This window comes from Pongo pygmaeus, chromosome 14 (assembly GCF_028885625.2).
Source record: "Pongo pygmaeus isolate AG05252 chromosome 14, NHGRI_mPonPyg2-v2.0_pri, whole genome shotgun sequence".
Taxonomy (NCBI): Eukaryota; Metazoa; Chordata; class Mammalia; order Primates; family Hominidae; genus Pongo; species Pongo pygmaeus.
Genome location: NC_072387.2, coordinates 69040125 through 69059927, shown reverse-complemented (window position 1 = coordinate 69059927; position 19803 = coordinate 69040125). Strand labels below are relative to the sequence as shown.

The 19803-nt window shown below is 39.8% G+C and overlaps 1 protein-coding gene across 2 annotated transcripts in view; it reads left to right on the top strand.

Moving 5' to 3' along the window:
- Positions 1-911: 911 nt before the first annotated feature.
- The window catches only part of DIAPH3 (diaphanous related formin 3), a 484172-nt gene continuing 465280 nt past the window's right edge, over positions 912-19803 (top strand). Inside the window, exon 1 of one of the 2 annotated variants that reach the window (XM_054446718.2) lies at positions 912-1312. In XM_054446718.2, the coding sequence (XP_054302693.1) occupies positions 1133-1312 (180 nt within the window). In that variant the 5' untranslated portion in view covers positions 912-1132. The remainder of the gene's footprint in view (positions 1313-19803) is intronic. The other variant, XM_054446717.2, reaches the window with a different exon arrangement.

Sequence of the window (19803 nt, the reverse complement as noted above, 5' to 3'; positions counted from 1 at the left end):
CTCCATATAATCAGAAGATAGATATCTTAAAGGAATAGTTCCAAGGAAAAGCTCATTTTTAAAGAGGGTATATTGATGTGTTGAGAAAACGCTGTTGGCCTTGTAGCTTGACCTTGGGTTTACACAACAAACTCTTTTGCATGGTTTCAGTTCAAGGCCCTTTGTTATGTGACCTTAAAGTTTCTTCACCTCCATGCTGTCTTGGCCTTGCTCCTGCCTGGAATGGAATGCATTTTAAATGAATGCCCTGCCACTGTTTCCTGCCTAGTGAAAACCTATGAAGCCTTCCTTTTACCTTTCCAGATCTACTCCTTCAGATTTAATAACTTCCCTTTTTGTTCTCAAGGAACTTCTAAAACAACTGCTATAGACATTTACATTCCTTGGTTAATTGTGTTAGGGTTTGCGAACCACAGGAGACTGTGCGCTCCTGAAGGGCTCAGCTTAGCCTAGCTCTGTCTGATATTGGGTGGACCCCTCTGCCACCCCAGAGCGAGCACTTAGGCAGGAAATATGTCCAGAAGGCTTCCTTTTGGAGCGTCGTGGGCTCCGTCGTTTCGTCCTGCCTAGTACCCCTTCCAGCACCGTACCCAGTCCCAGAACTACTTTTTCCAGCCCCAGACATGCAAGGAGAGGGCTAGCAGATGGTTTTATATTCCAGCGCTGCTCAAATGGTGGCGCAGGGCCTGTCTCGCCCGCCTTCCAGTTCTGCTGGAACCCTATCTGCAAACCCAAAGAAATCCAGGCCGATGACTTCCTCCACGGTCCCCGGCGCTTCTCCAAATCTGACGCCACTCTGTGCCCTTAGGGTGAGCTGCGTGGACCGCCAGAAGGGTTGAGCGGCTGCATAGACAGGCGGCACGGCCAATCATGTTTCGCGATGCCCGGAAGGGGCGGTGCCTCAGCGTGTCATTGATCCGGCGGCGCGGGATTGGCCAGTCCCGGGCCAACACGGGTGGCGGGAGTTTTCAGATGTGTTGGCTGCGGCCCCGACTTCAGCGGTTGGGTTAGGCTGTGCTGACTGTTTGGGTGGCGGGCCCCGGGAGACAAACCCGCTGCCGATCCCTCAGCTTCCCGCTTGCAGCTTGCTGAGTGGCTACCTTCTTTCCGGTCCCCGGAGCTGCGGGGAAAGATGGAACGGCATCGGCCGCGGCTGCACCACCCGGCCCAAGGCTCAGCCACTGGGACTCCTTACCCTTCCTCAGCCTCACTCCGCGGCTGCCGGGAAAGCAAGATGCCGCGCAGGAAGGGCCTCCGGCATCCTCCGCCGCCCGGTGGCCCCGAGGAGCCTGGGGAGAAGCGTCCCAAGTTTGTAAGTATCGCCTGGAGTTAGGGTGGAGCCGCTCCCGCCCCGCCGTAGGGCTGACTGCCGAAGGTGGGCCCACAAGAACTTGGGGACCAAGTTTTATTCTAGAGATCCAGAGGTGCCAAACATTATAGATTGACAACGACCGGGTCTAGTTGTAATTGGATCCTGTGACAAATGCCCAGATCTTTGTGTTGCCCCCAAATTTCTTAGGGCTGATGTGAAAAGCAGTTCAAATGTATATACGTATTGACGTCATCTAGGTGGACATGGCATTTTTTAAGTCGAAGTTCTCCCTTCCTCCCTAGTGTAAGAGGGTATAAGATATATCAAAATGAACTTTTAGGTGACAGTATCTTTTTTCTGCTTATTATTTTAATAAGAACTTTTAATTACATATAAGAACTTTTAAGGTAGATATAATTTTCCAAGTTGAAACAGCTAGTTTTAAAACTTGGCGGGTGGTGTGGTCACTGCTAAAGAATGTTTTGCTTGGCTTGGAAAGAATTCTAAATATTTGAAACTTGCAATTCTGGTTTGCTTGTGTTTAACACTTCAGGAAAGTGTCATGATTAACACCCTGTCTTTTCGTTGGTGTCAACTAGTGAAAGTATAGGCAGTGATGATTATTTTGGGGTTTGTGTGTGTAAATAAATCACAGAGGGTTGATAGATTTGGGATGAGTCCAACAGAACTGAAATTTCACATTGACCACTCCACCATTTTCCTTAGGAATATGGAAAAACTGTGTGTGTGTGTGTGTGTGTGTGTGAGAGAGAGAGGGAGAGAGAGAGAGAGAGATAGTACAGCATTTGCCTTATGTGGACAAGTAAAAATTGTGAGAAATTTAAGTCATGATTCACAAGTTAAGGGAATAATGGTTTGTGAACCAGTTGCTAACTATAACATTTAGTTAAAAATAATAGTTGAATAAGACTGAGAGCCCATATTCTGATACATGAGACATACCAGAATACTGAAAATGAGGAACAGCATAGATTAATTGAAAATGAGGAACAGCATAGATTAATTATGCCAAATTAAGTATCAAAATGGTCATAGGAATAGTGACATTTTGCAGAAGGATCAAATATGGACTTAATCATTATCTTGACAAATCGGAAGAATGAATAGGACAGAGTTAACTTCCCAATGAAAGATTTTTGCCTAATGTGAGAAGAATCCACTAAGGCAATGACTTTTCTTCCTTTTATAGTCTACTCTCTGGGTTAATAATCTTATTTTATTTTGTTTTAACTTCTGTGGTCCAGAATACAGGAGTTGTTATTTTCTGTGACTCATTCCCAGCAAGGAGGTCATGAAAACAGGATCTAAATTAGTATTTATGTTAAGTTTCATTGAAGGATTTGATCATTTGGTTTCCAGTCTCTGTGCTGTTTTTCATTCTTATGTATGTCACATTGACCATCTCAGCATGCCATTTGTTAAATGGATTCTCATAAAGATGAAATGACATCTAAAAGATAACACTCTTAAGCTGTAAAGGTAAAAAACACATCTAAAACACTGTGTTTTTGGGTGGGAGTCTAATATGAATCATGACTTCCAGTTAATTTAGAAGTGATTTGGACTCTTGGTACTTTGAAGCTAATTTAGATTCTTGCTTATATGGTAATTTCTTTAGTTATATCTTCCAGTTCATTAATTTTGTTATCAGCTATGTCTAATCTGCTACTTTTCTGAATATTTGATTTTAGCAATTTTTTTTTATTTTAATAAGTTCCATTTGCTTATTTTTCAAATCTGCCTGGGCATTCTTGATAGTCCTTTGTTTCTTACTCATTTATTTCTTTAGACATTTCCTACTTGGTTGTTCTTATTCTTTATTTGACAGTTCTGCTGTTTGCAACCTGGGCTGTCTACATTGACTCAGATTCATGATGGCTTGCTCTCTTTCTTGTGCGTATTTATCTTTGTAAGCTCACTGCTTTATCTTCACCTGTAGGATTCCAGGGATGCTTTTCTTTGGAAATAGTTTGAGTTTGTCTGCCAGGAGCCTGGGCATGCTACTGATTTTGGACCACCTTCCTGTTGAACTGGAATTCTTAACATGGGCAGAAGTTCCAGGCACAGCTCTACTCTGTTCCTGTCCTAAAGTTCAGTATCCCAGTCTCAAGACTGCTTCCTGAGCAGCTCTTCCCAGTTTGCCTACCTTTCACTGCTCTTGATTGTACACCAGTAACTCTTGTTTTTTGGATGGAGAGGGATCTTTGAGACCATCAAAGTTCCCAGCAATGCCTCAGAAAGTAATTGTACTTGTAGGTGTCAAGTCAGTCACTGTTCTTGCAGATGTCAAGTCAGTTCTTGGCTTTTTCTTGATTGGATGAAGTGACCTTATCCTAAATCTTTTCAGGTCACCCAGTCATTATCTGAGCCTGGGGCAGCTGTTTTTGATTGGAACAAGTAATATAGGTTGGTGATGTGATGTATAGGAATAATTTAGGTGGCCAGTGTTTTGCACACTTCTGCAAAGCAGCAAGCGAGTAGTGGAATGGAGTGGTAGACTGGTCACTCCCTCCTGTCTTAGTATAAGAAAGCAGGAGCTCTGGTACCCGCTGAAATCTTGTTTTACTTTGAGTCCTGATAAAGTAGGCAAATTCTTGTTTTCTACCAAATGTATAGTTGCGGGCTTCAAGTCACTTGTGAGTTGGGTAAAAGAGTTTGTAGCTTAGATATCTCTTCCCATAGATAAGTATAAATAGTAGAAATTAGTCTATTGTAATTGTGTGATACTTTGGCTGTGCTACAAATCAATTGACTTTGGGATGCTTGTGAATTAACCAACTTGGTCTCATTTGAAAATATCTTAAGCCGTGAGCATTGAGATGGTAGGGATAGCTACTGGGGCATAGAAGAGAGATGGAGGAGGCTGAGAGGACAGGGCAAGTATCTGGGTGGAGACTTTGTGAAGGCAGATAAAATTCTGTAGGAATTAAACTTGGAAACTGCCCTAGGCCACACTCTTAATACCTGGACCTGAGTCCTATATCCTTTGTAGAACAGAACAGTTGTCCTACAGATTGTGGAAAGCCTTTCAGTAATACCTGTTTCTCATTATTCTTAGCAACACACAGGTAGTGGTGGCAGAGCAGGACATGTGGCTTCTAGAAGTGTCCATCTCTAGGATGTAGGTCAGTCCATTCAAAGGGAGCCTGTAAATTGGTGGTCCAAGTTGATGAAGGAGTTATTTTTAATTAGGAGAGTCCTCTAAAAGTTCTCACAGACTTCAGTGTAAATCATCTAATCGTTTCCATCGAATAGATTGTTAATTATTGATTATGTCATTGTAGTACCTTCAGTGTTGGTTTTGAGATTTTTCTTTTCTTTTTTTTTCTATTTTTTAGACGGAGTCTTGCTCTGTCGCCCAGGCTGGAGTGCAGAGGCGTGATCTCGGCTCACTGCAAGCTCCGCCTCCCGGGTTCATGCCATTCTCCTGCCTCAGCTTCCCGAGTAGCTGGGACTACAGGCGCCCGCTGCAACGCCCGGCTAATTTTTTGTATTTTTAGTAGAGACGGGGTTAACCGTGTTAACCAGGATGGTCTCGATCTCCTGACCTCGTGATCCGCCCACCTCGGCCTCCCAAAGTGCTGGGATTACAGGCGTGAGCCACCGTGTCCGGCTGGTTTTGAGATTTTTCACCTTGTCCTTTAATTTCTGTATATTTACCATGTTTGGGCATTGATAGTAATACTAGTTAACCTTTCTGAGTGAGCCAAGCACTGTTCTAGGTGCGTTGCATTATCAACTCCTTTAATTCTTAGAACAACCTTGTGAGGTAGGTAGTATTATTAACCTTGTTTGCCATAGGAGGAAACCAAGGTACACAGAGATTAAGCTGCTTAAAATCACACAGCTGCCAGTTCATGAGGCTGAGATTTGAACCTAGGCAAGCTGGCTTCAGAGTATACATTCTTTCTTTCTTTCTTTCTTTCTTTTTGTGAGACGGAGTCTCATTCTGTTGCCCAGACAGGAGTGCAGTGGCACAATCTTGGCTCATTGCAACCTCCACCTCCTGAGCTCAAGCAATTCTCCTGCCTCAGCCGTCTAGTAACTGGGATTACAGGCACGTGTCACTACGCCCGGCTAATTTTGTATTTTTGGTAGAGATGGGGCTTCACCATGTTGGCCAGGCAGGTCTTGACCTCCTGACCTCAAGTGTCCACCCGCTTCGGCCTCCCAAAGTGCTGGGATTACAGGCGTGAGCCATGGCGCCTGGCCCAGAATACACATTCTTAATCACTGTCCGGAATTCTCTCCCATAGCTGTTGGGAACTTTAATCTTTACTGTTTCTTTTCTCATCCAGGAACCATTAGCAATAATTAGTGATGCCTTTAATTAATATGTAATATGAATATAGAATTGATTTTCTGATTATAGGCAGGCTGCGAGGTGAGATTTACAAGGTTGGAGAATTTTTGTTGATTGTACACATAGTAGGAATTTGAGTAGAGATGAAATCCCAGTAAGCTTAATGAGATTAGTGCATGTTTGCCAATTACTTTGGGTTATTTGGAAGCAGGTGTAGTAGGCTAAACAATGATCTTCCAAAAGATAGACACTCCTTAATCCCTGGAACCTGTGAATGTTACCTTATATGGCAAAAAGTGACTTTACAGGTGATTTTATTTTATTTTTTTAAAGAGGGGCCAGGCAGGAGCAACAATTAAACCCAATGTATGACTGTGCTGTGGTGTAACTTCTGACAGTAGGATGTCTGAAAGAGATACTGCTCTTTGCTCTTCCAGCCCCTGAGAGACAGGGTATCTCATAGCCTCCAGCCTCCTGCTGGGAGGATGAGGAACCATCCTTTAGTGCTTGCCTGCCTGAGTTTGGGCTGCCACTCTTTAGAACTCCCTGCTCAGCTTCCCAGCCAGTCCAGATTGTGGAATGTGGCTGCTTCTACCCTTTTAGCTGGGGCAACCACAGGTGGTTCAAGCAACCTCCGCCTGGGCCTGTTGAACTCCACCAGGAGGCAGCCCCAAAGTTCCACACATCTGGACATCTGGGGCCTTGGACAGTGATATGGTCAGCACATGGAGATTGAATCTATGTCTGAGGTGGATACACATTAAGTAAGCTCACAAACTTAATGAATAAGCTGTAACCCAACTCATTAATGTATACCAGCGAGTGTGTTGCAGCCAAATCCTTCCAGGCACGCAGGCCCCAGAACAAAGGGGATTAACAAAGAGCAGATGAAAACAATTCTAGCCAGTAAGCTAAAGGAGAAATCTGCTGGGGAATTCTGAGAAAGATGTCTTTGCTCTGTAAAAAGGAACTAACAAAAACTTTCCGTCAAGTATTGGCTGAGATCTCATTGGACCACAGACCTCTCACATGACAAAATTATAAAAAGCAACTATTAAAACACTGGAGAGTGATCAAAAGACATGGCTATTGGAGACAATACTTGGAAGAAGGGACTAGCACTGTATAAGTTTGTCATTTTTTGTAGCTTTTTGCATAAGGGAAGCCCCTAATCAGGGTCATGTGGGGTGGTTAAAACTAGAATATAAGCCCACAGTTGTACTGGCATAAAAAACCAGAGGGCAGAGGTCTGGTGACCGTATAGCTGATAAATGAGGAGGAAATCCTGGAGAGGAGAAGGAGCCACAAATGAGTAGCCCCAAATTCTGTGTGTAGAGTCCTCAAATTTCTGAACCCTACATGTATGGGACAGACTCCAAGCAGCACAGGTAGGGCTAACATATCTGAACTAAGATTTCAGGTCCCATCCAGCAGATGGGACAGTATGTGCAGTTTGAGAGTTCAGCCAAGTTAACTGCCTGCTAAAACAAACACAAAAAGCAATACTTCTCAGAAGAATAGAAGGAATTCAGAGTCCCTACACCATACATTCACAATGCTCAGGATACAGTGCAAAGGTATTTGACATTAGGAAAAAACAGGAAAATGTGACCCATACAAACAAGAAAAAGGAATCAACAGAGACCAACCTCAAGATAACTCAGTTGTAAGCATTGATAAGGATTTTAAAGCAGTTGTATAACCATATTTAAGAATATAAGTGAAATATGCTCACAATGAATGAAATGATAGGAAACCTCTGTAGAGAAACAAACTATAAAAAGACCACAGTGGAAATTCTAGCATTGAAAAATACAACATCTGAAAGAAAAAGGCTAACAAGAAGCAATAGCCCATTTTTTGCCTTTGGCCATAGTCAGGATGTGATGCTTATTTTGCCATAGTCTTCTGGTCATGAGGATAGCTAGCCTGAAGACAAGGCCCATGTACTGCGCTACATATGGCAGAGCAAGAATATAGGAAGGGGTTGGGTACGGTGGCGCATGCCTGTAATCCCAGCACTTTGGGAGGCCAAGGCAGGCGGATCACTTGAGGCCAGGAGTTTGATGCCAGCCTGGCCAACATGGTGAAACCCCGTCTCTACTAAAAATACCAAAATTAGCCAGGCGTGGCGGTGGGCGCCTGTAATCCCACCTACTTGGGAGGCTGAGTCAGGAGAATCACTTGAATCTGGGAGGCAAAGGTTGCAGTGAGACAAGATTGTGCCACTGCACTCCAGCCTGGGTGACAGAGTGAGACTCCTCTGTCTCAAAAAAAAAAAAAAAAAAATATATATGTATATATATACACACATATATATACACACACATATATATATACACACATATATATACACACACATATGTATATACACATATATATACACACACATATATATACATATATATATATGTATATATATGAAGGATCTGAGTCTCTGGGCCACTATAGGTTAGGTTAACCTAGGAACTTACCTGCCACCAGACATCTTGTACTGGGAGAAAAAGAAAATGCACTTATTTAAGCAACTTCTGTTTGGAGCTTATGATACTAATATGAGAAAGAAAGCATTGTTAGGGCTCAGAAAATTATACCCCCAAATATGCCACATTGGACTTCAAATCGAGAGAACCTGGGGAGCCAGAAATGCAAGAAAGGGTCTTCTCTGAAGACCCTATCTACCTAAAGGTTGTATCCTCCAGAAGATATTCAACTGTTGTGAATCTCTTTCCCAGACATCTCAACTCAAATAGATGCATACTGAAGGAAGGAAGACTGGAGTTGACACCACAGCAAGCCCAGACAAACTTTGTCTCAGACTTTCGTCTCTTCTTTGGGCCCATTCATCCCCCCTAAAAATTATTTACTCATCCTGTAAATTGCCTTACATCCCCCACTTCCCTCTTCCCTATGAAGAGGGTATTTAAGATTTAGCCATCTGGCCCTTTGAGTTTCATATTTTGTATGACTCCACACTTGCCACACTTGCACATAATACCTTTATATGCCTTTTCTCCTGTTTTCTTTTTTAAAGGACTTTACACAGATGATTAAGGATTTTAAAATGAGATTATTCTGGATTATCACAGTGGCCCCTAAATGCAAACACATGTATTGTTATTGGACCACAGAAGAGGAGAAAGTGTTGTGACTGCAGAGGCAGAGATTGGTAATGAAGCCATCTGAAGCTGGAAGAGTCAAGGAAGGCTACTCCCCTAGAGCTTCTAGAAGGAGAGCAGCCCACCTTCATTTTGGCACAGTGAAACTGATTTGGGACTTCAGGCCTCCAGAACTGAGAAAATGAATTTCTGTTGTTTTAAGCCGCCAGTTTGTGGTAATGTGTTACACCTGCCATAGGAAATGAAGCTAGGTATAGTTACAAGGAGGACCATCAGATTCATTTAAATCTCTCACTTTATTTCAGAGGGTTTGTTTGTAATTTGGGAGGACAGACGATAACCAAATTACAATAGAAAAATAAACCACAACTGGAATAACAACCAAAACCTCCATTCATGTTTTGTCTACTCTAAATTTATAGTTTCTAGAAAGCTGGGAAAAGATGGAGGTGATTTCTAAATGCTTTTTTTGGTTTTTTGAACTTGTTCCTTCACTGAGTTCTCAGCTTAAGTGATGCTCGCAGTTGTCCTAGGGTTAAACTGTCAAGAATTGAGATACTGTTTTTAGTTGAAAGCTTTAGGCACCTAAATTTTATTCATGTCAGAATTCTACCTAACACACACCAGACATTGTAACCTTCAGAAGGAGGTAAAATCGTTTTATTCAGGCTGCTGTTCTAAGAAATTGCTCTGAATTTTCCCAGCCTTTCTTTCCTTTCTATCCTTCTTAATAAAACAGAAAAACCCAGAATTTTTTTTAAATAAATGATTTATCAAAAGAAACAATGTATGTTAAGTGGCTTTTTGGGGGATACATTTAGTTGCTGAAAGTAGATAACATATGGTATTTAATACTCCTGGACCACTCTGGGTCTTTTCTTTGAGGGTAAAAAGGGGTGGGGGTAGGGATAGGGATGATTGTCTCAGATTTAGAGCAGGGCTTAATTGCTTTTTTCAAAGACTCGTGTCTTTAATTATGAAGCAAGCAAACTGACATACATTTATTACATGGTGAAACCTTGCATCTCATCTAGTCTATCTTGTAGCAATTGCTTCTGAACAGATGTTACCTGAAACACCTTTGTGCAGTTGGTGGAATGCTAAAATTTGTCATGCTTTTATTATTGTTGTCTTGAATTAACTCTACTTTATGGCGTAACTTTATTGCTATGTCCTAGAATCTTTATATATTTATTGCCTTATAAATTGGATTTAAAATTGGCTTTTTATATAGAATGTAAATTAACATGTGTATAACTTGTTTATGCTTGCAGAATAATACAGGAAAAAACTGCTACGTACTACACTAATGTAATTGTCTTTAACTCAGCACATAGTATCCTCTAAACTAGGAATCAAATGAATGCTAAAGAATATGCTTATCCTTACACTCTTGCTTGTTTATCTCAGAAACTAATTTGACTTTTAGATCTATAAAATATAGATTAAGCATAACCTTTTACTTCATGGGATATTAAGGATCAAAGCATAGGCTTTCTTTGAACAGGATCTACAAAGATAACTTTTCTCTCAGTAGCAGCAGGATGGCATTGAAATACCTTACCATTGGGAGTAATTTTTCTCAAATAGCAAATTGAATAGCCTTTATTAACTTAGGGGAGAATTTAAGAGTTTAAATAAGCTTTGGTCCTGAAACATTCATGTTACTAGTTACTTAGTGAAATCTATGTGGAAATGCTTGCCATAGATTTTATTCTTCAAAAGACCCACTGCTATCTTTTCTTACAGTTTTTTGTAGAAGAAGCATTATGAGTAACATTTACAAGCAGTGACTTGAACCACTCTCGGGTTGAATCCCAGCAATATCACTTATTAGCTGTGTGAACTGAGCAATTACTTTACCTTTCTCTGTGCCTCCCCTTTCTCATGTGTAACATGGGGTTGTCATGAAGATTAAAAGTTATGTTTTAGGCCTAGAATACCTGGCTCATTGTAACCTCTATGGAAATATTTGCCATTTATAGGATTGTTGTTTTTGTTATCATTAGTAGTAACAGTAATAATAATACAATTTTTGCCTATACCTTAGGGCATTAGGAATACACTGGATATTTGAATAACTTTCTAATCTTGGAAAACTTAATTGAACCAGACTTTTTCCTCTTGGTGTGCTGGAGGCAGAGCCATTCTGTTCTTAGTTCTTATCCTGGCATACCAGGTGACATTTGGATTGATGCAGAGTTCTGATCTGATGGCTGAATGGTCAGAGCAAGTTTCTGAAGCTTTCTTAGGGGCCTGTTCGTTATTTCTAAAGTGGGGGTAATAGGATGATGAAACTTGGGGAACAAATGTAACTTACAAAAAAACGTATAAAGGAAACAACTTCAAACTTAGGAAAAAAATTCTTGTGATACTCCAATATGGACTTGAATGATAATAAAAATAATGTTACTAATATATGTACATATATAAAACTAAGTGTAACTCTTTATGCCTATCACTTTTTACAGCTATAAAACTAAAACAGATTTACATCTACAATCCAAAACAAAACTATAAAACCCATAAAATTCAAATTAACAGCAATATTAATTTAATGCGATTGATGATGTTTTGCTGAAATTTAAGCCATCATTATTGGATTTAATAGTGGAAAAATATGTGTATATTTTGCTCTTTTTCTTTCTATCAATTTGATTCTTGGGTAGAAATGGAATCCCAGAGGCTGAGGAAGATATGTGTAGACTGAGGAGTTCACAGATAGCCTTACACTGTTAGCAGAGGCCTGTCATCGGACACCATTATCTTTTTCACAGGTGTTGGCTTGAGGATGTAGATGAAGTAGTGAACTGTTATAAACCTGTTTTTAAAAAGAAAATAGCCATATATAAACATTTTTTAGTAAATGTTATGAAACTGTTGAAGCAGCAGAAAAAATAAAAACTCTTATACTTCCAGCTTCTATATTCATTTTTCTCTTGAAATCTGATTTTCCATACCTGTGGGTGCATAGTTCCCAGAATAGTGTGATTTTGGAATTATAAATAGCCATTTGGAACTGAATTCTTCCTAAGTGGAAGAACTTATGAAAGTCTATTGTGTCATGATGTTGCTTGGCCCTCATTGAGTACCATATTGGTAGTAAATACAAAAGTATTCACAAAAGTAAAACCAAAAGTTCCTGACAGAACATGGTTATAGAGTGGTTCATTCACAATGTCCAGAATATGCTTACTTTAGTTCTAATGTTTAAGATAATCTTGAAAAAACATAAGACTTAAGTAGAATTTGTGGAAGGCCTCTGTAGACCACAGTTTTGGGTACCCAGAGATGACTTAAGAAATTAGATGTGTACCTGAACCAGGCAAATTTTTTTCACCTTAGTCCTTTGTTTAGTGATGAGATAAAAGTGATTAGTAAGTATTTATCAGTAGTGAAGGAAGTATACAATGTGTTTCAAAACAGTTTGCTTCTAATAGTTTTTTTGGGTAAATAAGAAACTTGCAATCTTTAAAAAAATATATTTTATCATATATGTATCATACAAAAGAGGTGTAAAACACTGTATACTCACTAATAAGCTTAAAACATTAAATATCATAAAATCCATTGAAATGTTCATTTTCTCCCTTCTTATCTTTATCTCCTTTTAATCTTTACTCTTCATTTCCTGGGTTTACAGGGCTTTTTTTTTTTTAATTCAATTTTGATTTTTTTAAAATTCAATTTTGATTTTTTTAGGGTTCCAATTTATATATATATATATATCTTTCCCTAAAAGTAAATCTGTGAATGGAATTAATACTCAGTAGCTTTCTGATCTCTCCATCTTTGAGGATCATGGCAGATCTTAAATACTGGAAAGGAAGGCGGAGACTATGATTTAATGTATCAAATGTGAGGTCATTCTGTGTGCTGAGGGATGTGGGATATACCCAAGTAGCTGTGGTCTAAGTACACACCCTCTTTAGTTAAAGATGACTGAATACCTGTTCAGTCATAGTTCTGTCAAAGGAGTTATGGTGTAGAATTTCTTGAAGCCCTTAGTAAAAGCCCTTAGTGGATTAATTGTGAGATCCATAATGCTGCATTTATTTGGTTAATTTTATTATGAAGTATCTTCCCAAGATACAGAGAGTTTATCCTGTAATTGCTGCATTTTTTCTGAGGTTGGCTGTTTATTTGGGTGTCATAAAATGAAACTTCATAACATTCAGTTTTTAAATAAAAGATTTGCAAATTGGTGACATTAATTATGGACTTTACTGTAGAATTAAACTGTTTTTGTTTATTAAAACCTTTGATTGAATTCCTTGCATAATGACAATTACAATTCTTTTTTAATGAAAAAATTGACAGCCTGGGAAATGAACATGAAAAATGGAGTGTATATAATCTGCATTGAGAAATTCAATATGACTATTTCACTTCTTTATATATAAAAGGTGACGGTCTCCAATTAAAACCATGTTCTAACTCCACTCAGTCTCTTTTGAGGGTATAATTTTGCTCTTATTATTATGTTATATTGAACCTGCTTTTAGTTACTTTATGCATGTGTTTGTAAGCTTTTGGAAGTCACTTTCTGTGTGGTGCCTGGTATAGACTTGTGCTTACGGTAGGAATCTGAATGTTTGGCTAATTGAAAATTGAAACAAAGTACTCTTGTAACTTTATATCGCCTGGTTCATTAACCCATTCATGATGAATTTGTTTAAATGTTATTAATAATTACTCATTTCTTTTTATAAAAGATCCTAGTGGTGGTGGGCAAGGGTATGTAAAGACTACCAGAAACATATGTGGGTTATTGAAGAACTTGGGCCTGGCAATGTGGCTCTAAAGTCCCACCCTTAAACTGTGATAAAAAGACTTGAGAGAGACTCAAACGTGGCTGTATATCCTCAGGCAAATTATCAACCTTTGTACCTCTGTTTTCCCTTCTATAAAAGAGAAGTAATTAGTCTCTATGCTTATAGATTGTTGTGAGGATTAGTTGAGTTAACACATGTTACAATAGCTTAGGCACAGCACAATTAATATGTGACAGCTATTATTAATAGGGGAGATCCCATCACTATAGTGTTAAGTTCTCAGTTATTGACAGCATTTTAACCTCTTCTTCTTGCTTCCTACTTCCTTTCTCCTCATAGCTTTTTTTTTTTTTTCCTGGGGGACACTGGCATTGTGTCCAGGGACTCAGCCATTCATTGCAGTGGGACACACACCAGAGGTTTGTTTGGTGCTTGGATATATTCCCTTCCTTTCTGTTTCATGTAGACCTACTATAGCCTGCCTCTTTACATTGCCTCTCTTTCTCTGTCTGCCTCCTGCTGTCAACATTTGCTCCACACTAAACCCACACTCCACAAAAGTAACCATGGAGCTCCCTTTGAACTGGCATGCCTTCAAACTCCTCACTTCCTCACACCTCACATAAGGTAGAATATCAATAAATGATAGAACCTTTGGCCTCCTTGTTCAGTTGCCTCAGATCTCCAAACCTGGAGCAACCTGGCAGGCTTCTGTGGCTGAACTGGGTTCCTGCATCCTGGTGGAAACCACTCCCAGCTTTGTGAACTGATGCCCTTAGATTGGGTATCTGTGTGTCCTCAGTGCTGCTAGATAACAATCATCATCACAATAACTGCATTTGTTCAGCTCATACAACAGGCTGGGCACTGTTTTTATCACTTATCCCTCACACAGTACTTTGAAATGGGCACTCTCCCTACTGTTATTTTGCACATGATGGGGTTGAGACACAGAGAGATTAACTGGGAATAGGGCATGATGGGTCCTGGCTTTTAACTAGCTCTTTGGTCATCTCCTTTTCCATTTCTCACAGCATTTATGCTAAACCTTTATCACTTCTTTACCTCATCTATGGGCCTGATTCTTTTTTGTCCCAAATAGTTTTTTCAATTGAAAAAGCGGCCAGGTGCAGTGGCTCATGTCTATAATCCCAGCACTTTGTGAGGCTGAAGCGGGTGGATTGCTTGAGTCCAGGAGTTCAAGACCAGCCTGGGCAACATGGTGAAACCCCGTCTGTACAAAAAAATACAAAAACATTAGCCTGGCATGGTGGTGCATTTCTGAAGTCCCAGCTGCTTGGAAGGCTGAGGTGGGAGGATTGCTTGAACCTGGAAAGCTGTGGTTACAGTGAGCCATGATTGTGTCACTGCACTCCAGTCTGGGAAACAGAGCGGGATCCTGTCTCAAAAAATAAATAAACTGAAAAACAATATCTGTACTTCTTAAAAAGTCCAACAATGTAGGAGTACAAAGGGAAATTCCCTAAGCCTCCCTTCCATCCTAGACCACCAATTAAGGTCCCCCCACCACCACCTGCAATGACGACATTTATTATTTTTTCTTTTTTAACGTGAAAGAAAGTATCAGAGAAGTAAGGAAACAAAAGATGGCTACTCCATAGGCAGAGCAGCCCAAGGGCTGCTGGTTAGCTTGTTATTTTCTTTTATATCTTTTTTTTTTTTTTTTTTTTGAGACAGTGTCTCACTCTGTCACCCAGGCTGGCGTGCAGTGGTACAATCATGGCTCACTGCAGCCTCCACCTCTTGGGCTCATGCGATCCTCCCACCTCAGCTTCTGGAGTAGCTGGGACTACAGGCATGCTGCACCGCTTGGCTAATTTATTTATTTATATTTTATAGAGACAGGGTCTCATCGTGTTGCCCTGCCTTGTCTTGAACTCTTGGGGTAAAGTAGTTCTTCTACCTCAACCTCTCAAAGTGCTGGGATTGTAGGTGTGAGCCTCTGCACCTGGCTCTTTTGTATCCTTCCAGTGATATTCTGTGCATGTGTCAAGCACCCACTTTTTTCCCACATGGGAACATACCACTCACTTAAGATCTTAGAAATGGTTACTCCTGACTCTTAGCATGCCCCTTGATACCTTTTTCAGAGAAAGTTTTCCTAGAGCTTGCTGTAACTGTCTATATCTGTACCATTCTTCATTGTTTCTCCTCCAATATCCACACAAGGAATATATTTTCCTATTTGAGGTTAATCTCTTTACTGCTGTTTTTGGCCCATCCACATTCTGTCAGGAAGGTTTTGCTCTTTACACACTCCATCCTGTAACAATGCTGAAATGTTTACCATTGTGAAAGAAAAAGCAGAAGGAAAACCAAACAACCCCTTTCCTCAACTTTCCCTTGACCCTTTGTCTCTCTGAATACCATGATCTGCTTCCTTCCTTTTTAGCCACTTTCTGTGAATTACTTGTTTTCATTTATTCGGTAAATTTTTGAATGCCAGTTATACTGAGCATAGCACATGGGTAGATGCAATTTGGTCCTTGATTTCAAGAGGTTTATATTCAGTCTGGTATGGGGAAAGAGAGGTGTGAATCAACACATACACTACAGTGTTACTGGGGAGTTCATGCAGCATAATCTTTAAGAACTCAGGCTGTGGAGTTAACTTGGGCTTTTTTTTGAGTCAGGGTCTTGCTCTGTTGCCCAGGCAGATCAACTGCCAAACCCAGTGCTGATTTTTGTTTTAAGCCTCACCCTATATGACTTCTTCATTGTATTTGTACTAACCTTGCCCCCCTTGAAACCATGGTCTAACATGTTCTTCTCTTCTGATCTTTGGTTATTCCTTTCCCTACCCTTTAAAGTGAGTGTTTCCAAGTAATCTCTTTGATTTTCTCTTTTTACTTTATACGTGCTTCTAGTGTGAACTCATCCATTTCTTTAGCTTTTACTACCACTTAGATTAGTGCTTTCTGAGATGATGGAAATGTTGTGTCCTGCCATGTCCAATTTGATAGTCACTAGCTATATGTGGCTTTTGAGCACTTGAATGTGGCTACTGCTACCAAAGAGCTGAATTTTTAACTTGTGTAATTTGAATTAAGTTGTGTTTAAATAGCCATATGTGGCTAATGGCTAGCATATTGGACAGCTCAGATTTAGAAGCTGATGACTTCTTAAACTCCATCTTTATTTTAGGATGGTCTTTTGAGCTTTTGTCCAAAATAGTCAACCTTATTTTACATGGATGGCTTAGAGGTACCTCAAACTCACTGTATCTCAACTTGAGTTTATCTGCTTTCTCATAAACTTCTTTCTTTTGTATTCTCTTAGTCAGTGTCAACATTTTATCCTTGGATTTATTTTCAACTTCTTGATCTTTAACTTCCATATGCATTGGTTATCCAGTAACCTTGATTATGCTTCCTGGGTACTTATAGCACTTACCTCTTCTCTTCTCCTACTGTCCCTGAACTCATTTATCTTACCTTCCATCTCTCTGCTGGGTTATTGCAATAGCTTCCTAACTGATTTCCCTGGCTCTGGTTCTTGGGTCTACTCTGTTTTATCCACCATGTTGCTGCTACAATAGTTTTCTTTGGAACCCAAGTGTGATTATGGAACCTGCTTAAAACCCTTCAGTTTCTCTCCTGCATCATCCACAACTTAAAGGCCAAGTAGCATGATCTTGTCCTTTAATGATTTTGTCATTGCCCACATTTCTAGATTGGTTCCCTCAATTTCCACCTGAAATTCCAGTTCCTCATCCACAGAATTTACTTGTAGGTCCCTGCATGATTGCAATGTATTTTTACAAGCTAGACCTCCTGTCTGGAAGGCTTTTGCTCTGTGCTGGTTTGGTCCATTCCCGTGTCCTCTGTGCATGCTTGAAGCAAATATGCACCCTGAGGTGTTCCCTGGTATCTGTAAGCAGCTCTTCTGGAATGCTTAGATCAGTATCAATTATGACACTAATCTCACTGTACTGTACCTTACAGATTGAAGTTTCTGTTAGCCTTACTTATCTGATAGATGTGTTGGAGAGGGGAAGGGGAGGCCTAAGAGGAAATTTTCCCTATTTGAGTCTCTAGTTCCAAACATGTACCAAGTTTTTTTTTTTTTTTTTTTTTTTTTGTCCCAATCTTCTATACTTAAGAACCTTGGCTGCTCAGTCTTCCAAAAATGGCTGTATTTTCCAAATGACCTTTTCTCTGTAAATAGAAATTTGCACAAGTTGAAGACACATGCTGAGAATTTTCCTATGGTATTCTTGGCAGCATTTTTTTATTTTTCTAGTTCTCCTTCAGCTGACAGATACTGGCCTACATTCAAGTTTAAAGAGACTACCTATGGCCCTTGGAGGCTTCACCTGTGAGTCAGGTGTTTCTTATAGACTACCTTCCAGTAACGTGATTTAACTCTTATAGATAACATGGACATTTTATTCTGGCAAAGATGATGCAGCTTTATAGCCTATGGAGCTACCCTCGATAAGTTTATGAGTGAAACAACATCAGTGATGAAGAAACAGGCATGTGAGAATTATCTTCACATCCTTGTGAGATCTGCAGTCCTTAGTAATTTTCACTAGATTATTAGGATCATTGGGTGCCTTCCCTTACCTGTGGCTGTCAGCTGCTGACTTCCTGCAACCCTTGTTGCCTTTTTTTATTAGTGTGTTTGAATGGTGCAATAATCAACCTAAAACTATTGTACTTTGAAAAGTCCTATACAAATATGCTTAAATCATTGCTGAAGTCTCTGTTGGCATTGTTGGAGGATTTCCAAGGACAGTTAGGCTGCAGTTGCTTGAGCTTGTGGCTGGACTACAGAAATTGGTGTGTTCATAACCAGACTGCAATATAGAATGTAATGTGTTAGGATTTCACTGTATTGCATATGGCACAGTGCAAATTAGGTACAGTATTGGGCCGCTCTGTATCAAATCCCATTCTAGAATTTATCTCTCCAAATTCCCCACATTGCTTTGGGTGACAAGTGCAAAGGAAAACATTAAGGAGGTGAATCTGTGTTTTTCAGTATGTTTAGCTCTGGCAGGGAGTTACTAATGTTATATGATTTTTTTGAATCACCAAAAAGGGAAAATAAGTGACCCAGCTTATTTCTTTTTCCTCTAGAACTTATTGGATTGTAAACTTCTTCAGGGCAGGTACCATATTTTATAGGTCTTTGTGACCCAGCCCTCACCTGGTGGCCTGGTAACTTAGATGTGCAGTAACTATATCCTGTTTGGTTAATATTTCTGAAAGAAATGTAGAATGTAACCTACATCTTATGCATAGTACTGGAACTGCATGTAAAAACTGGAATTGTACTCTTCATTTTTCAGATGCTAATTTTATAAATATGTAATCATCTTTTTGATTCCTTTTAAGAGATAAAACAATTTAGAGGGTATAATAAAAAGTAGTATTAAATTATACAAGAAAACTTAATGGTAATTCAGTTATTTAGAAAAAGTTCAAACTTTATCAAGAATTTAAGAAATTAAATTTTCTTTAGCTGTTGTATTATAATTCCTGACAAGCATTTTTTAGTGACATGTTGGAATGTGGATAATTTTGGCTTATGTTTCAGTCTGAATTGGGAGTGTATGATTTATAAGGTTTGTGGTATATACCACAGCTTTAAAAATCTATAAATGAGAACTAAAAAAGCTTTTCATTTCTATTATGTATTTGAGAGCAACTTAAAAAAAAAAAGGAGGAAACATCTTAGCAAACCACGTACTCTTATTAGTGTTAGTCAATTGACAGAAATTGCAACCCCCCTCCATGCCCATTTATCTCTGAGGTTTTTTTTTGTTTTTTGAGATGGAGTCTCGCTCTGTCACCCAGGCTGGAGTGCAGTGGCACGATCTCGGTTCACTGCAAGCTCCGCCTCCCGAGTTCACGCCATTCTTCTGCCTCAGCCTCCCAAGTAGCTGGGACTACAGGCGCCTGCCACCATGCCCAGCTAATTTTTTGTATTTTTTTAGTAGAGACGGGGTTTCACCGTGTTAGCCAGGATGGTCTCGATCTCCTGACCTTGTGATCCACCCGCCTCGGCCTCCCAAAGTGCTGGGATCACAGGCGTGAGCCACCGCGCCTGGTTTTAAGGTATGGTTTTGTAGTCAGTGTTGTTGTTATAATTTAGTAATCATCCAATTGGAATTATGCTCATCTTTCTTGTTAAGATTTCATTTTTGAATTCTTTGCTCCATAAATAATTCAGAAACTGCTTCAGCAGCTGGCTGTCCCATCATAGTTCTGGGGACTGAGGGAAAGGAAGGAGAATGAGGCTGGA